The sequence below is a fragment of the Rhipicephalus microplus genome, chromosome 1 (genome assembly GCF_043290135.1).
Source record: "Rhipicephalus microplus isolate Deutch F79 chromosome 1, USDA_Rmic, whole genome shotgun sequence".
NCBI lineage: Eukaryota > Metazoa > Arthropoda > Arachnida > Ixodida > Ixodidae > Rhipicephalus > Rhipicephalus microplus.
This window is the reverse complement of record NC_134700.1, coordinates 24,877,717-24,897,865: the sequence shown is the minus strand read 5'-3', so window position 1 is coordinate 24,897,865 and position 20,149 is coordinate 24,877,717. Positions and strand designations below refer to the sequence as shown.

The following is a 20,149-nucleotide window of genomic DNA, read 5'->3' as shown; positions in this document are numbered from 1 at the left end:
ACCTGAGGCATTAGCCAGCACGAAAAGACATGAAATGAGATGCACTACATAGTAACCTGCGTGGCGACGCCTGCGTTTTATTTGAGCTAATTTAATGTCTCATTTGTGGAGTAACATCCATTAAAGCTCGTCCCGCCAACTGTGGTGCTGACATACATCATGCGTCAACATGCTTGTCACATTGGTTCGTTCTGTCCAATTCGATGGCACCTGTCTGCAGCTGTTCAACAGTCACGACGTGGACAAACAGTATCATTAAAAATTCAGACCATAAGTCATAATGAACAACAAAAGTGGGCACTTCGCACGCATGTCTGTGTGCTGTCTCTCCACGCGTATTGTGACTTCTTGTTTTTGTTTCTGCTTTTAGATCGATCTGCTCGTACAATTTAAACAATTTAAAGAATTCATTTTTTGCACTCTTAAGAGACCCAATCGTGTCACTTTTTAAGAAATCAAGCTCAAAATGCACTCAAAAGCTGCTGATCCGCACCTGTGCAACGTCCTCCCAGCGCTGATCGTCGAAGAGCCCCCTCAGAAAGATCACGTAGACCAGTGCGCGCTCAATGTTGTCGTCCATTGTGCTCTCAGGCCGGGACCAGGTGATACGCACATTATGAGGGCCATGACCCTCGAGCCGTGCTGGCTCGAAGAACATACCAGCGAACACGTCAGAAACGCTCATCAGTGGGTTGCCTGCGATGGTCGATATCACATACCACGCTCAGGGGACATTGAAAACACACCAGCAGCACTTTGTTCACGTCGTCTAGGTATGGTGTGAATAACGTTATTGTGATCGTGGAACAGCGTGCCTAGACGGAACAGGAAGCTACGAGAAAGAAGCTTACGTACGTACAGAGCACTGCTTCTTGCAGTTTTCTGTCACGTTAGACTCAACATGCACCAATGCCCCCCCCCCCCCCCAGGAGTCAGGGTTCAGATTAATTGTGCTGCAAAGGATCAGTCCGAGATTGATGCAGGCTGCTCTCACACAGGGACGGAAATGCTAAACTCCTCTGCCACCCCTACGGATCCTCGGTACAGGTTGATCTGCCAGCATGTCTCTGTGCGCAGCCACCACTGTTCACTTTGACTAGCATAACCGGCCAATGCGTGTGGTCATTTTCGACAGTGGCTGCAAAATGTTGTCTCTATTCGTATTGTTCGTAGGCTGTCACGCCACTTAACGGAATTCAGGAGCGTCCTCTCGATGATTATTAGTGAGAAGACACTCAAGGAACGAACACAAATCGCCTTGTATGTTTTGTGCATCAGTGAGTATACCAGACCGTCCGTGACGCGAATAATTTGATTCAATCTTGCGAAACGCGAAGTTTTCACGTAATTGTGAGGCAAATTCCGCGTTTGAATATAGCCCGCAGAATATGTATATCAGCTTCGCAAGATTTTCTGCAGCCACGTTGGATATGGCATGACCTTTGCAGTAGAAACTCACCTCTGCTTACGTGCGTACAGCATTCGTCAGTTCTGTTGTAGTGCATGAATCCCATAACATTCTTCGTAGGCGCGAAGTATCGCAGGCTTGCGATTTGCTCTTCCGAACCTTGGTCAACGCGGCGTCGCGTGACTTTTGCGTTCGTTTATAGATGGCAGCGCACTGCAAGCGCTTCACTTCTTACCGGGTGTCAAACTGAAATGTGATGAGGGGCACCGTGTTCGCGTTGTGCATGGTGATGTGACCCGTTGTTAGCGTTATCAAAGTAGTTAGGTGGAGAAAATTTCTCAGATCACTTTCAGCAGTGCTGTTTGAAGAAACCGACTTTACGTCAAGCATTTTTCACAGGATATAGAATGCACCGAGATTGACAATGACGATGAACGATCAGCTGCTAACTCACGAGCAGTGAGTTGCACTTCACGTCCCCTTGTGCGTTAATGTGTTTTCATGCTCGTAAGTCACTTTGATTATATTTATTGTGTAATATCCTTCAGTGAGCTCAAAATGAAAGCATAGTTTTTCTTGTGCATTGCATGTAGCCCAATTAAAGTGGATATTAAGGAGCGCTGTATGCCGCCAACATGCTCGAGCTCGACCAGCGAAGCAAAATGGTTAGAGCAGTGAAAATTGCAGTTACGGCTACAGTCTACGCTCCTCTGCGAACTTCTGCACTTGCCCATCTCCCTCCCTCACCTGATCCCTTTTTGGCGTCATTAAAGTAGTTACCTTCTCCTTCTCTTTCTCATCTCCGAACAACAATGTCGTCAGTACGACATTGTTGTTCGAAGAATTTTCACTGTTCTTACAATTTGTTTGTTTATTCTGAAATTTCACATTAATTCTGACATCTTGTTTTGTTCTATTTGTTTCAATACCCTTGTTGCGATCGCGCTGATAGAACCTGTAACATCCTAGTGCAGTGAACTACGCGCTGTTGGAGTCTGATCATGGCTGTGGCACAAGCGCTATCGAACAGGAAGTTAAGTGCTTGAGTTCCATTGAAGAAGCAATTTCATGGTGCTTACAGGGCAAGTAATAACGAGGGCGTAATATGTTTGCAAACCATCGCTACGTTAAGCGTCCGATTCCGTGCAGCCGCGACGGTGCACTGCTCGTTAGTGGCCTGCTACAGTGGCAAATCCGTCAGGCAGGCTCGGCACAAATTATCTCGTAGTGCCGTTAAATTCATACGTCCCATGGAGTTCACGCAGGTTTCTGACGCACGCGCAGAATTACGCAAGGCATCGTTGACGCACGGTAGATCAGCGGACACCACCCCCTTTCGCGCTGCGGCAAGAAATCAGGTAGCGAACATTTAGCAGTTCCTATCGTTTGGAAAAGTACTTTGGTCCAATATACATCCATTCCACGATCAAGCATTCATCCGATGAAAGCGGCACAGGCGTGCGTCCGCGCGTCTTATCCTTTCATGGGTTGACATCGAGGAAGAAAAGCTAAGGAGAGACCCTCACAACGCGAGCTGCAGAGCGAAAAGTGTGATGGAAGTCACGTGTTTCTGCAGGGTGTTTCTGGGACAAGGTGGGCTCGCCGCCGTCTTGCTAGCGCCCGTTGCACATGCGCGAGCCGCCGAGGCGTGCTTACAATCGAGAGGAAGAGTTCTCTACTCTTATCTACTTCCGGCTTCACGAAACGTGACGTAACTACCTCTCCTCAGTTTATTCTTTCCTCCATGTGAGTCGATATTCCTCCCGTATCGATCCTGAATTGCATGGCGTGCGCTACCTAATATAGCTCGTGGCCATGGCGAATACAATTAAATGTTACGGCACGGCCACTGTGTGAAATATCACATGGTACGACCTGCCACGTCTGGTGGCTTTCTATGGGAGAATGCGTGCCGGCCGTAGTTGCAGTCACAATTGCTGCGGCGGGATGGCCTGACCACGTCCGTGATATAAGCAAGTAAGAGACGGTTAGAATATTGGTGGCATAAAAGTAGAGATAAAGAGCAGAAATAGCGAAAAAATGAGGTAACTCTGCCTGAAGAGGCAGATATGGAACATAAATGAATTTTTGGTTATAGTAAGATCAATATAATCGAAATAGATAAGGCGCGAGGCGTACACAAAAACAAAGTTTTCTTTTCATTTGTTTTTGCAAGCCTGGGAGCACACATGTCACCACCTTGTTATAAAGGAGACGCTCATAACATCCATACATCTAGGTAGAGTAACTGCATATGCTCCCACAGGAGCACAGTAGTGCATTGGTCTGCCACCTTGCCTGGTTAGCAACCACAGTTACACGGTGAAGCCAAGCTCTGTTTTTGCAGGTGACTTTTTTAAAGGGACACTAAACTCAAATAACCACTTACGTCAGAGTGAAAGCACAATGTATACGACAACATCTAAAACTACAATATTATCAACATTCGTGCCCTACTTACCGAGAACTTGAGGTAAATGCAAAAAACTACATGCGATTGAGTAGGACATTCTCAAAATGATCCCCATGAAGTCAGACGAACCGCCTACAAATAATTACAAAAATAGATCTAGCTGCACTAAACAAAAAGCATTCCGTGCCTCAAGAGACGCATTAAAATGCTGCTTGTATGTTTCTGTTTCCTTCCTGGGAAAAATAACAGTGGGACGTTACTGTGACAAATGGCGAGAGCTGTTCAAAAATTCAATTTTCACGTGGTTAAACTGGACATGTCTTGCCACCTAGCGGGGCTCAGTTCAACCAAAACATGTCTGTTATTTCGAAGCCAATGCCAGGATCATGGAGGAAGGAAAGATAAGAGAGGGCATGCCCAGCCGGCGCACTACGTGAAAAGTGTGGAGGAAACGTGGAGGAAGGAAAAACTGAGAAGAGGCCCAATCCTATCCCAATGCATTGCGAGAAGTGTGGCGGAGGTGACGTCAAATTTATGGTACAAACAAACCGGTATGGGGCAAACAAAACAGCATACGCTCTGCGGCGTGCTCTCAGGGCTGTTTCGCTTTTTCGCGGACCTATAGCCTTGGTGTAAACTTACGCGTATTGTATGGTCATGCAGTAAAATGTCGCGATCACACCTTTCCGACAGTGTTCGTGCATGGATTGTTTATGTGGAGTGTTTATGTAGACCAGCAACACGCAATGAGTACCATGTGTACATACGTAGTTTCGAATACAGTAGACCTTTCTTCGAAGAGAAGATCTTTGGTTCATGGCTGTACGCATCGCAGGCCGGCAAAGCGACGCGAGCACTACTAAGTTTTCTAAAGACGACCGGACTACGCGACCGCTTATAAGCGTGCAATGGACAAGGTCACATCTACACACACGTTGCCCTTCACTTCTCTCTCTCTTCTCCTTTTCTCCCCTCACTTCTTCCCTCAGTGCAGGGTAGCAAACCGGACGTGCGTCTGGTTAACCTCCCTGCCTTTCATTCCTTGCCCTCCTCCTGCTCCTCTTCCTCCTCCTCCTCCTCCTCCTCCTCCTCCTCCTCGTGTTCAGTATGTACTGTAAAAACTTGCATGGGCGTATTAAAATGCCTTTTTTGTTCCGATAGCTATACTCGCCCCCAGCAATGCAATCTCAACATTAGAGAAACCGCGTTCAAGTGTCACTTGCACAGTGCTCAAAGGCACATGGTCGTAAAATGCTGACGCTGGTGAGTTTCACGCGGAACACGGACACAGTGGCTGGACGCTGCGTCGACCGCGTGGCGGAATGCAACCGTAGAAGAAGGCGCCCGACCAATCGTATTGTCTGTACAGTTGCTGAATTAATGACGGGAAGACACTCGTCATTGTCAGTGAATCTAGCGCGCGTTCTCTTGTACTTGCTTCGTTGTCGGCGAGCAGTTACTCGCTGTTAATGCTCGGACGAAATTATGTCGCCGAAGGTGTCACGCTGGCCCAGAGTGTTGAGACCCGTTCGATTAGTTTTGAATCGTCACGACACGCGCGCTGCGCTTGCCACGTGCTTTCCAGCCGAAGAGAGAGCAGCGCCTTCTGCTTTTCATTTGGATGTAAACAAGAGAGGAGAATTTGCCCAGTCAACAAGGCCAACTTCCGGCTTCACCGCGGCTCCACAACGAGTGATGTCAAGGCCTCTCCTAAGTTGTTTCCTTCCTTCATGGGCACTATAATCCATGAATGGCTGTTGTTGCTGCTGTGGCTCCGCTGCTTTCGCTCTGCTGCTACTAGTGTTGGAAACCGCGCAGTAAAGCCGGGCAACTTTGTTATGGTCTAGACCATAACAGAGACCACTAGACCATAACAGAGACGTTATGGTCTAGTGGCTAAGGTACTCGGCTGCTGACCCGCAGGTTGCGTGACCGAATCCCGGCTGCGGTTGCTGCATTTCCGATGGAGGCGGAAATGTTGTAGGCTCGTGTGCTCAGATTGGGGTGCACGTTAATGAGCCCTAGGGGGTCGATATTTCCGGAGCCCTCCACTACGGTGTCTCTCACATTGATATGGTGGTTCTGGGACGTTGAATCCCACATATCAAATAAATCGACAGTGAAGTTAGGCGATTCCCTTCTAAGGGCGGATAATTTGCGCTAGTCCGATGCGGACCACTAAAACGCACTTTTATTTCAAAGTAAGCTCTTTCTTGGCACAAAAGTAACACGACGAGGTTTCTGGACCGCCATTTCAGCCATAAATGATGATAATGTGCAGAGCTTAATGGCGCAAGAGCGAATTGATGGCCAAAGAGCGCCATTTATGCAGACAGATGTGAGGAATGAAATGGTATGTGGCTGTGTAGGGGCCTTAAAATTCCTCGCACTTACGCGGGTGAAAACATAGAAGTATTAAAAGCATGACAGAGGCGTGAAATATGAACAGTGAAACTGTAAAGCGAACTGATATGACATTAAAACTATGCTGAAGATGTAGCCACCACAGCCGCGACCACAGTACTGAGGTAGTGCTACGGATCAGCTCGGTGTATGGGTTGATAGCTATGTATATCTTTTAAAAATGCAAACAGTGATTGGACTTTAAAAATTGGATCCCTACCGATCAGGATGGCTGGATGTAGTGGCAGCTCCTGTTGGTAGTGAAGCAAAAAGTGCTTGTTTCTCAGGTCATCTAGCTCATTGCACTGCACAAGGATGCGGAGAGCCGTAAGTTGTTCTCCACATCTCTCACACAATGGCGGATCGCCACCAGAGAAAAAGTGTGAATGTGTTGAGTGAGTGTGTCCTATTTGTAGTCTTGTAAGTGTGACTTCTGTGTAGCGGGATCTAGGTACTGTTGGCCAATTTTCAAGTCTCGGTTTGATACCGTGCCATTTATTATCCGTTTCCTTCTCCTACAGGTGTTGCCAGAATACTCTGAGCTCCCGTCGTAGGAAGGGTTTCATGTCAATTGCAGAGACGGTCAGGAATGTACTGGCGGGTGCATGGTCGTGCGCAGACCCAGCCAGCTGGTCCGCCACTACGTTTCCAGCGATCTCGCGCTGCCCTGGCACCCAGCACACCATAACCTGTCATTTGAGGGCGTAGATAGTGCATAAAAGAGGGTAAAATGATATAAGGACCGAATGTGTATGTTTTCTCAGCGTTTTCAAAGCTGTCACGACACTCAGCAAATCTGTGCACACAACCGCACGTGGAAGTTGTAATTCCTTTATATGCTTGACGGCCACAGATATCGCATGGGCTTTCGCCTTAGATATACTTGTTAGCGTGTGCAGAGTACCGGATTTTGAAAAGGATGGGCCAACAGTTGCATAGGACACACCAGTACGAGACTTTGACGCATCTGTAAGAAATTCCGGGCAAGTGTATTTATGTTGAAGTTCGAGGAAGTGTGCGCGCTTGTGTGCAGTTGGTGCGTGTTTAGTAACCTTACAGTCTATTTAATGCAACTGCCACGGTGATGGATATGCTGTGGGAGCTATCAACTGGTGCTCTAGAAGTGGCACGCATGTTTCCTCAGCGAGGGTCCTCGCACGGAGCGAGTAGGGCTGTCTCAGTGAAGGACGGTTGTTGAGCAAGGCAGTATTCGACACATCATTAATTATGGTATGAGCGCGATGTTACTCATCAGCGTTAACCTTGACGTAGTAAGTAAAGGACAGGTAACGTCTCTGCAGATGGAGCGACCATTCATTTAATTCATCATACATGCTTTCTACGGGGCTAGTTCGAAAAGCACCCGTAGAAAGGCGAATGCCTAGATGGTGGACGGGGTCGAGCATCTTTAAGGCTGATGGGGTCACAGACTTATAGGTGACAGCACCGTAATCTAGGCGCGTGCGTACGAGCTTTTTATACAAATCCATCAGGCATTTCCTGTCACTACCCCACGTAGTCAGTGACAACACTTTCAGAATACTCATTGTCTTTAGGCACCTGTTCTTTAAATACTTCATATATGAATGAAGGTTAGCTTTGCGTCCAATATTAGGCCCAGGATCGGTATGAACGCCCCTCTTCCGGCAGAACAGGATGCAGGCACTTTTTTGCACGTTCAGTTTGAAACCATTCTCATCTGCCCATTGAGAGACCTTGTTCAAACCTAATTGAGCCTGACTTTCACCCACTGAGAGGTTACAGGACTCTGAACCGACCTGCTTGTCGGCAACATATCTACAATAAAACATACTTCGTAGGATAAGGAGGCGCAAGAAGTTGCCGACTCGAACGCGGAATGCCCGACTAGACAGGTAGCTTTCGATTATTGCCAACATTCTGCCCCGCACACCCAGGTGTGACAGGTCTAGGAGTATACCAAAGCACCATGTTGTGTCATAGGCCTTCTCCATAGCTAGGAACACAAAAAGAAAAAAAAGTGCTTGTGTATGAAAGCATCATGAATTTGTGCCTCGATACGGACAAGGTGGCCAGTAGTGGACTTTGCCTCCCGAAACCCTCTCTGGTATGGGTCAAGTAGGCTATTTGTTTCAAGGAAGTGCATCAGTTGTCTGTTTATCATTTTCTGATAGACCTTGCACAGGCAACTCGTCAATGCTATGGACCTGTAACTTGATGCTGAAAATGGGTCATTACCCTGTGTAAAGATTGGAATAATCATGGCTTCTTTCCAGGCGGAAGGGAGGGATCTCTCCGGAAAACCAAACAGCATTATACAATGATAGGAGGGTTTTTTGAGTTTCAGGGGCAGGCGTTTCAGCATTTCGTACACTATAGAGTCGGAGCCTGGAGCGGTCCTGTTACAGCAATTTAGCGATGCTTTTAGCTCTGCTAAAATGAAAGGTTCATTGTATGCATCAATCTGTGGATTTCCGTTCTTTTTTTGTTTTTCTGTTCTTGCTTTGTAACCTTGGAACGCCGGACTGTAATGGGTTGAGCTGGAGACACGTTCGAAGTGTGCACTAAGAGAGTTCGCTTGGCCTTCCAAACCATCACCTTGTGTGTTTACTAGAGGAATAAGATGTGCGCTTCTTACCCTACTACCCTACTGACCATGCTCCAGATTCTTGCCTCATGTGTATATGAGTTGATGCCAGATAAACTTCTGCCAGCTCACCCTTCTGGCCTGCCGACGCGTTCTCCTGCCTTGTGACTTGATGTTTTTAAGAGTGACAATGTTCTTGGTGGTTGGGGAGTCCCGAAGACGCTTCCATGTCTTGTTTTGTTGTTTGCGCACATTGACCCACTCACTGTTCCACCAGGGAACGCGCCGTTTTCTGGGTAGTCCAGATGTTTGCGGAATGCACTTAGCCACAACTTCAACAAGAAAAGTAGTAAAGAGCTCTACAGATGCATCTATGCTAGAACCGCATATGTCAGCCCAAGTTGAGCTAGCTATCTTATAAAATTGGTCCCAATCGGCTATTTCTATGAGCCATTTGGAAAAATGTGCAGGAGATTCAGAAGGTGTTAGTGCACTCAGAATTATAGGAAAATAATCACTTCCGTAAGGATTGTTTATGACTTTCCATGAGAGTATCGGTAGGAGTGATGGAGAGACAATTCTGAGGTCTATCGATGAGTAGGTATTTTTAGCCAGGCTATAGTATGTTGACTTTCTTCAAATGAGGAGACACGCAGCAGAAAAGAAAAGAAACTGTTCAATAAGGTAGCCTCGAGCGTCGCAGCGAGAGTCACCCCATAGGCTACTATGAGCGTTAAAGTTCTCTAGGACGAGATACGGTTCTGGAAGTTCAGCTATCAGTGACGGAAACTGGTGTTTATCCAGTTGGTGGTGTGGAGGTATGTAAATAATGCTAATTGTTACCAATTTGTCGCAGATGACAGCTTGGACAGCTACTGCTTCCAGGGATGTCTGGAGGGGTAAATGTGTATAGGCTGTTCTTTGATTAACCATTATGGCAACAGCCCCGAATGAGGCGACAGCACCTTCTCGGTCTTTTAGAAAAATAACAGAATTGCGTAGAAAGTTAGTGTGTCTTAATTTTAAGTGTGTTTCTTGCACACACACCACTTTTGGTGTATGTTGGTGTAAAAGTTCTTGTATATCTTCGAAGTTTCTCAGCAGGCCTCTCACGCTCCACTGTAATATACGTGTCATTTCAAAGATGTTTGGTTCTGTGTGTACAAGAAGTGTTACTTCAGGTTGCAGGGTCTTTTGGGCACACCGTAATTCGACGTTTTTCTTTCTGGGCGTGCTCCAAAGAGTTGCGCCTATCCTTCGGTGTCTGAGGCCCCGGAGGAGTGGGACTTGTATCTATCAATGCCTGCGAGGTGGCGGATTGTGCCTGATAAGCAGGCACATTCACAGAAGTTTCGGACGTAACTGCAGGTGCAGTGCTCCGGGGTCTGGCCGACTCTGAAGTCTGCTGAACCTGTTTGGCAGGAGGCGGGGCAGCACAGGCTGCTCCAGCCTTTCGCGCAGATGACGCGACCGCGGTCACACTTTGTGTGACACTTGCAGACACGGAAAGATGTGGCGCGGCGCCCTGGCGCATCACATCTGCAAAGGAAGGAGAGTGCTTGTTGTGGAGGTAGACGCGCTGGCGCATCTCTTGAAAAGGCAGATTGAATTTAACTTCAAGTTGAAGAATTTGTTTTTTTTTGTTTTTTTAGAAAGGGCATGATCGTGAGTAAGCGGGATGGTCTCTTTCGCAATTGGCACAGCGGGCTGCAGCAGTACAATTGTCCGATGTGTGTACGTTGGAGCTACAGTTTGCGTAAGTCGCGTGCCTTCTGCAGCTTTGCGACTCGTTTTTAAAGTGATGACATTTGAAACACCTACGAGGATTCGGTATGTAGAGCCTGACTCGAAGCTTGCAGTAGCTGGTTTTGATTTAATCGGGTAAATCGCATGTACCAAAGGTGGTAAGTATATGTTACGTTGGTGTTTCTTCCTTGCCTCGTCGTATGACTATTCTTTGAACATTCACTACATTCTGGTCTTGCCAGCCTTCCAATAATTCAATCTCTGATATTCCAAGAAGGTCGTCATCAGAGATGACACCGCGGACTGTGTTCAAGCATCTGTGGGGGCCTACGGAATCTGGGACATTCCCAAATGCTACCAGTTTAGGTAAGTTGTCATATTGCAGCTTGTCGCGAACCTCCAAAAGGAGGTGGCCGCTTACCAACTTGGTTACGCGATATCCTGGGCCAATTGCTTCGGTGAGTGTTTTCGAGACAAGAAAAGGTGAGATTGTTCAGACTGTTCTGTTTTTTTTTCTGGCTATGCACGACATGAAACTTGGGAAAAGACTGCTTTGGTTTTGAAAAGAGGAATGGTTCTTCAGTGCGCCACCTTTTCGGGCAGCGATCAGGGAGAGGAGAAAAACGTTGGCCATACAGATTGTGTAAAGTTCGACGGTGATGGTGACCACGTACCACCGAGCCCAACAAGAAGACGTTACAAGGTTGAATAGTAAACACTTAGAGACGCTAGTCATGCATCGCCGCTATAGCTGAATATAACTACCCAAGGTTGGGTACCTACACAGAGTTAATCCTCGCAGCCAGAAAATTTGAAAGTAAATGCAAAAGAGAAGATGACAGGACAGATAAAAAGGGAGAGATAAAGACGAAGATGCAGGGAGAGAGAGAAAAAGATAGGAAAAGGCGACTGCATGCTCCTGGGTGGGTCAGCATAGGGGTGCCGTCCACGTGAAGCAGGGGCCAAAGGGTTGTGTTGCCTCAGTGGGAGGGGGGGCTTAAAGGTCCAACCACCCAGCGTCAGCTCAACCCCCAAGATCCCCTTTTCCCCAGACACGGCTCAGCAACGCACGGCTAGGCGTGGGAAAGAGTCGAACCCTTGCCCCCCCCCCCCCATTAGATCGGGTCCGTGGTGCCGCTACACACCAAACGCCTGCGTACGCAGACGCCCCTGTGGGGATTTCTGCCATAAACGTCGACCTTATAGTTGCCTTCATAATGTTTGCTTAAGTCTGCTGCCGAACGACAAACCATGTCGTTGATCGCGAGTCGACATGCTTTGCGGGTCAATGACCGTCCAAGAAAGAAGAGACAGCTCCTTTCGGGATTGCATGTGCCGCGGGAGTTCGTATTCGTATTCGTATTTATTTCAGACAAAGACAAGTAATATGTACATTTGCCCTGTCTAGGAGGAGTGACAAAAAGGCACGAATGCCTGACTGGGTGTCACACCCCTTTTTAGACACACACAACTCAAACATCAGTGGCAGTTATCTAAGCAAAATACACAAGGTTACATATAGTATACATATTTTGGCCAAACATATACAGGATTTTCTACATATATACATTGTTCTATATACATATGAAACAGAAAGATTTTCTATATACATATACAGTATAAACTGCAGCAAGGTAAAAAAAAGAGAAAAAAAAAGAAAAAAATAGAAAAAAAGAAAACAGAATTATTCTTGTATTGATAGGAGATATGCAGTTAACTTTCTTTTGAAGCATTTCATGTGCATCGTTTCTTGTACCAAGTTTATCACGGTAGGATGATGATTTAAAAAGTCTGCTATAACGTAAGATTGTTTTTGCATACCATAGTTAGTTCGTGTAAAACCTTTAACATACCTAGTTTTTCTGGTTTCGTAAGCGTGTCCTTTTCCCAGAAATTGTCGAAAAAAACTATCGTGGCATAACTTTATTTTCTGAAATATTGTAATGCCTAGCTTCTTTTTCAGTATGTCTTGCATTGTTAATATAGTGTTCGCTTTAAAAAGTGGAGCGGAGTTCGAAAGAATTTCTTGTTCTGTCCGGTAACGCAAAGTGCAAAGGCTCTGCGCAGTGCCAAATAGAACGCACCGTCGCTGCCGCATGGTCAAAGGTGCCTGCTATAGAATATAAGCAACAATTCAAGAACGCAAAGTTAGGCTTGAGATTTAGGGAGCGCCCCACTAAGCCTTCTGCATTGCCAATTTCAGTATTATTTTTCAAAAATGTTGCCGAGTTCACGCAAACACTTTGCTTTCAAAGCTTAGAGGCATGAATCTAAAGCAAATAAAAGCACCACTTTTCAGCTAACGAGCTAAGAGCACACGACGGTCACTTGGTAGAATCAAGGGGAACGCCGACTGCTTTCGGCGCTACGGCCTGTGCACCAGCTTCCACGCAGTGCGTGGTTGCTAGCAGCGTTGGGGGGAAAAATGCGCTACTCTGCTACCTGAAGGCAGCATATACGGTTACTTTAGGGACAGGGTAGAGTTACTGTATACAGTAAATCTTGGAACGGGAAAATGGGCGCCGGCGGCTCCGTTGGGGCGGCAGCCACAGCAAATTAGTTAGTGGTCATCATTACAGTGATCCCACTCAGCTATTTCAAGCGTGTTCTTTCTGTTTCATCGGTCGCAGTCCTCACCTATCATGCATTCAGTCGAGTACATTCACGTATCTGGGTAAAAGACCACTTATTAATCTGTGTACATCACGAGCTATTTTACGTGTTGAGGTAAATATCCTTGTACATGCCGAGAATATGTCACAATGTCAGGAGAAACTTTATATTGCCTTCAATTTGTAAAAGAGTGGTTGTTATATTCATCAGCGTGTGTATGCACCGATTATTATTTCAACATATTTCGATTTTGGTGAGATTTCTTCACACCTTTCACTTCTCTCAGCTGCCAATGCTTGACAACCATTATTTTGAAATATCGGAAAATGCCATTCATATTCCCTATGCACAAAAGGGGATTCATTCAAAAGATAACTTGAATCTTTTAAATGATATCTCATACAAGATTCTGTGCCAAAAATTAATTCGACTTCGGAACTTTACCAATAGAGAGACGCCCTCCTCGTATCGCAACTTTCTTGAAAAGGCTGCGGAAGTATATATACTCTTTAGAATTCGCTTCTGGTTTTCAAGCCAATGCCGACAAATTTACACACACACACACACACACACACACACACACACACACACACACACACACACACACACACACACACACACACACACACACACACACACACACACACACACACACACACACACACACACACACACACACACACACACACACACACACACACACACACACACACACACACACACACGAACACACACACACACACACACACACACACACATACATACATACATACATACATACATACATATATATATATATATGTGTGTGTGTGTATATATGTATATATAGTCATGTAGATTCTCCATGAGTGGTCGCAACGTGGTTTATTTTGACGTTTCGGCCTAGAGTCTGGCCTTCATCAGGATCATGAAGTCCAGACTCTAGGCCGAAACGTTGAAATAAACCACCCTGTGACTGCTAACAGAGGATATATATATATATATATATATATATATATATATATATATATATATATATATATATATATATATATATATATAGCATCGAACGCGTTATTCGAAGGTCGTAGGTTCGATTCCTGCTCACAGCTGGTAATTTTTTCATCCACTTTTCTTTCTTCCTTCTTCTTATTTACATTCCATTGGTTCTAATAACTTCCCCTGTACATTCCTTGGCATTACTGTCTGTATATCTCATTATTATTGTGTTAAAACACGGAAATACGAGCCCTTAGGTATACACTTCTCTCCCTTATTTTATATATATATATATATATGTATATATATATATATATATATATATATATATATATATATATATATATATATATATATATATATATATATATATATATAGGGTGTGTCGTTGCTTGCAAGCCACATCCGCCACCTGTGCTTCAGGAGACCGGTGGATGCGACATCAGCTGCCTGGTGCGATTCATCAACGAATGACGACTCTCCGCATCGAGTGGATCGAGCTGGGCGACCTTCAGCACCCAGTCATCCTACAACACAGTCAAACTCAAGAAACAACACCGCGCTGACAGCAACCTTCACCCTGACGAACAAGCCTTCCGTAGCAGAGAACGTCACCTCAAAAGCATCGCGCGCCCACATCAACAAGTTGCAATCTACACGGCCTACGTCTTGCCTACCACCGCCTGCGGTCGTTGCATCACTTTCGCCGTCTCAACCACGCTACGGACTCCGGAACAGGGGCACAACCACGAGAGGAACGAACTGACTAACACAACGCCAGCTGGGTGAGAGTACTTTATCTGTTGGCTCAATGAATTTTTTAAAGACCAGGAAGGTTATAGAAAAACGTACTCGTTGTGAATCGCACATTTCTATGCTTAGAATGTATGTCGCGGCAACAAGTGCTCCTAAAGGTTTACAACTAAAACTGCAGCCGGCCACATCAGAGATGTCAAAGAAAAACCTGTCAAGGTGGCACAACACCGTAAATCGGGCGTCTGTTGAACTAACCAGCATACTTATTAGCCATTATGAATCATCAGAAAAAGGTCTGCGGAATCAGGAAAAACAGCTTGTGCAATCCTCTCAGTTTACGACTGAAGAAATAAAAACTCTCGAATTATACCGGTCACAGAAGCTAGCCGAGCTGGATGCTAAAAAGTCAAAGAAGGTCGCGCGTGACAACTTAGGAAAAAAGGAATGCTCCCGACGAGGAAACATTCCAACTACAGCTGAAATGCGCCAGCCCGAGCTGGAAAGTAAATCTTCTGGACAGGATAACATTATAAACTTGTCATGTTACGATCTATCAATTGAGGAACGTAGTGTGTTATCTCGAGGACTTAATTTTTGCCCTACAACAGGAGGTTATAGTGAATTTCAGTTGGTGAAGGATCTTCACAATTTCGACCGTAACATGCGCCTCCGTGAGTACTTTTATGATCGGTCCTCGGCTCACAGTACCGATAGCTCATCATTGCCATCTTACAAGCATTGGACACCCCCCTCCCAAAGAGACAAATGTCTGGACCTTTATATCAGAGCTGTACAACGCGATGTCATGCAGGCGTATAAAGAACGTACACCATTGCACCGCAATCTTACTGACAGAGAGCAACAAGCAATAGAATCCCTCGCTAGTCGTAATGACATAATTATAAAACCTGCAGATAAAGGAGGCGCCATTGTTGTAATGGACAGAAGCAAATATATCAGCGAAGGCCATAGGCAGCTCAGTGATGCATCATATTACAAGCGGCAAGATCATGACCCAACAAACGAGTTCAAAGATATTGTTCGTGATACTTTGACTGCGCTCTTTAATAATAAAGAAATGAGCTATAGCACTCTGAAATCCCTAATACCGTTGAGCCCAGTAGCTGGCAGGTTTTACCTTCTTCCCAAAATTCATAAGAGAGATAATCCCGGTAGACCGATAATTTCTGGTATTGGAACAGTGACTGAGAACCTTCCCCGTTATGTAGACAGCCTCATCAACACCATTCCGTCTAGCTTTTCTTCTTACATTAAAGATACCAATCACTTTCTATCAGATATTGTTGACCTACAGGTTCCTCAAAATTCGTTTCTCGTTACGTTAGATGTCACGTCACTATATACTAATATTCCTCACTCAGATAGCATCGAGGCAGTTATCTGCGCGTACAACGATTGCGACGCCAACAAACCAGTTTCCGCATCTACGTTAGCTACGTTGCTTAAGCTCATTCTTGAACTTAACAATTTCGAATTTGATGGGACACATTATGTTCAAGTTAGCGGTACATCTATGGGCACAAGAATCGGACCAAACTACGCTAACATATTTATGGGACTCCTTGAAAACAAATTTCTTGCAAATTGTGAATATAAGCCATTTTACTATAAGTGGTTCATTGACGACATTTTCCTAATCTGGCACCATAGTGAATCGCAACTTCTTTCTTTCATAGCAGATCTTAACAACGCCCATCCGGCGATTTCTTTTTCGCACTCATATTCACCTGTGAACATAAACTTCCTTGATGTCATGGTCACTCTACGTAACGGGAAGCTGATAACTAATCTTTACAGAAAACCCACGGATAGGCAGCAATATCTTCACTTTAGCAGTAGTCACGTGAAACACAACAAAACTAGTATTCCCTACAGCCAAGCAGTCCGTTTTAAAAGAATATGCTCTGATAGCAGCGAATTTTCCCGCCACTGCGAACAACTTCGGAGCGCGCTCGAAAAACAGAGCTATCCGGCCAGCATAATCACAGACGACATCAAACGTGCCGAAGAGCTTGACCGTTCAGACCTGCTGAGTACTAACAAAAGACCCAAAGACTGTTCGCGGACTAATCTAATTTTGACACATGCGGCCTCAGCTCCAAATGTGAACCATATCTTAAAGAAACATTTCAACATATTAATACAGAGCGAGCGGCTCAAAGGAATCTTTACAGAACAACCAAGCGTGGTCTACAGGTGGTCGCGGAACCTTCGTGATTTACTAACCTCATCTAAAACCACGTGTTCACATCATGAAGGCTGTCATCCCTGCAACAAACCACGTTGCAAAGTGTGCGCGCACATGACGACATCTAAAACAGTTTTAAGTACATCGTCCAGTTTTTCTTTAAAGATAAATGGGAACTTCACGTGTGATAGTATAAACGTCATCTATCTTCTCGAGTGTTCAACATGCGGAGCTCAGTACATAGGTCAAACAGAGACAAGTTTCAGAATTCGTTTTAATAATCACCGTGCACATGCCGTAAGCCTCCCTAATCTACCGCTGTCGAAGCACGTCAGTATGCCTGGCCATGGTTTCGACAAAATTAGGGCCACTATTATTCAGTCCGGTTTCAAGACAAATCACGATAGGGAAGTGAGGGAATCCTTCTTGATCCATAAATTTAACACCATTCGTTCAGGTATCAATGAAAACGTAGGAAAGCTCACCTGCCTCGCACGATAACAACACGACTTCTTAGGTTAGTAAAATATTTTAGTGTGTATTAGAATGTATATTAGTCAACCGTGGTTTCATTACTTCAAAGCTCTTTTGCATGTCCTGCCAACCATACTGTGCCCCGCGTGTCGATGCGCAAGGAAATTTGAGACGTATATTCATGCACCCGTCACATGTCAGTCATATCAACAGAAAGTTCTCACAGATTACCATTTTTTTACTTTGATTGTCCTAGCTGCTATACCGAGAGTTCATCACGTGAGCCTATAAAAGCGGCTGCATTGTATCATACCTACTTACTCTGACGAAGGCCGTGCCACGGCCGAAACGTTAGTAAATACGATCCTTTTCTTATGTGCCATTTGCAAGTTAACTCAATATATATATATATATATATATATATATATATATATATATATATATATATATATATATATATATATATATATATATATATATATATATATATATATATAGAATGAACTGACAAATATCTCGAAGGATGAGGCAGGCAATAGCCGCAACTTGAATTTTCTTTCACTCAAGAACAAAACCTCCAAATGAAGGAGATCAACTCAAGCAATATAGATTCATTCGTTACATTCGCCCAGTCTTTCAATGCAAAGCATTTCTTGGTGAACTACGGCGACATTGCACGTATCTGTCTATGTACCTATATATCCAGCCGCCTATGAAGTTTAGATCTCCTGATCGTTTCGGTGATGAGATCTATACGAAAATTGCTATGGCATGACTGTATGACAAGCATAAGTGAGTTGTAGTATTGTTACGAGAAGAAAATCATGACATGAATGTCATGCTTTACATGTCATTTTGTGCTGCTCTGATATTGATGTGGGCTTTAACGTCCCAAAACCACCATATGATTATGTGAGACGCCGTAGTGGAGGGCTCGAGAAATTCGACTGCCTGCGGTTCTTTAAATTGCACCCAAATCTGTGCACACGGGCCTACAACATTTTCTCTTCAACGGAAATTCAGCGGCCGCTGCCGGGATTTGATCCTGCGACCGGCGGGTCAGCAGCCGAGTAACTTTGCCACTAGACCACCATGGCGGGGCATTTCTTGCTGCTCTTGCGGTGGTTTTGTTCACATGATATATAGCAAAACTTTTATGTCATGACTGCATGGCGAACATAGGTGACAGGCCCTAACATGCGTGTCATGTACAAACATGACTACATGTCAGGCTCATGATGCACCCACCACTGTTTCGCCTGCTTCTCTTATACCGATTTGAATATTACGTGACGTGAACGGACGACGAAGGTAAATCACACGTTTAAAAATGATAATCCTGACATGCGTGTTACGTAAACATTAACTACATGCTACACTCATGATGCACTTGCGGCCGTTTTGCTAGCTCTACACATAGCTTTAGACTTTGGTGGTACGTGAGGTGAATGGATCACAAAGCTAAATGACTGGTGCAAACATGAGAATCATGACGTACGTGCCATATAAGAACATGACTACATACCATGCTCATGATGTGCTTGCAGTCGTTTCGCTAGCTTCACATGTACCAAACCTGCTATTACGCGATGTGAATGGACGATGAACACAAATGCCAGGCGCACACTTGATAATCATGACATATACGTCATGTACGGCATAATTTACATGCCTATCACTGCTGAGGCTGGTATCGCGAGCGTTGGTGGTGCCATCGTTACGCGACTATAAACATATTTTAATTTATCTAGACACCTGACTGCGCATAGGATTTCTGCTTGTTTTTACATTCACTACTTCCACACGCCTCGTAACGTTGTGCTGATTTTCATGGGACATATCAACCTCGATCATTCGCCCGTCGCATATCATCGATCCTAACTGTACGTTGAATCTGCCTTTTTTTAAGATGGTTACGTCAGACGACAACTGCCTTTTCGTATTTATACACGTTGTAGTACGAAAAAAATGTCACTATATCTACGCACTGAATGATGATGAGTAGGGCGAAGCTTCTGAAGATTTTATTGGCAAACCGTGAATCATTCGCTGGCCACGTCCGTCTGTCGTTTGCGTGTCTGTTTGACACATGCACGAACAGATGGACAGACGCATGAACGAATGAAGGGACGGACGGACGCACGGATGGATGGATGGATGGACGAACGCACGTACAAACGCAGGGACGGACGCATAGACAGACAGACGGATGGGTGGACGCACAAATGAATGGACGAATGGCCGCAAGGATTAAAGCAAGGACGGACGCGTGGACGCATGAATGGGCGCACAGATGGACGCGCGAGAGGACGGACGGATGGACTTTCGCATGCACGGATGCATAAATGGACGGACGCAAGAATGGACGGACGAATGGATGGAAGCAAGAACGATCGAACGGACGGAAGCGTGGACGGATTGACGGACGCTTCGCCCCACTCATCATCATTAACTCAATGGATATGCTTGGATTTTTATTATTCATCCCACTACAAGTAATGTCCTCTAGTATCGTGCCACTTGCATTTTTCAGTATATAGGCATTTTGTTATATGTACTAGTACCACCCTCGACAGCCGGTTC

General features: G+C 45.1%; 1 protein-coding gene across 18 annotated transcripts in view; it reads right to left on the bottom strand.

Moving 5' to 3' along the window:
* LOC119178120 (uncharacterized) overlaps positions 1 to 20,149 on the bottom strand; it is a 647,314-nt gene that overhangs the window by 518,007 nt on the left and 109,158 nt on the right. For 17 of the 18 annotated variants that reach the window (XR_012894641.1, XR_012894638.1, XR_012894639.1 and 14 more), the window contains one exon: positions 494 to 696. The exons of the other annotated variant lie outside the window; for it this stretch is intronic. Coding sequence is in view for 11 of the 17 variants with exons in the window: in XM_075891185.1 (XP_075747300.1) it covers positions 494 to 696 (203 nt within the window). In the remaining 6 variants the exon portion in view is untranslated. The remainder of the gene's footprint in view (positions 1 to 493; positions 697 to 20,149) is intronic. 18 annotated transcript variants of the gene reach the window in all.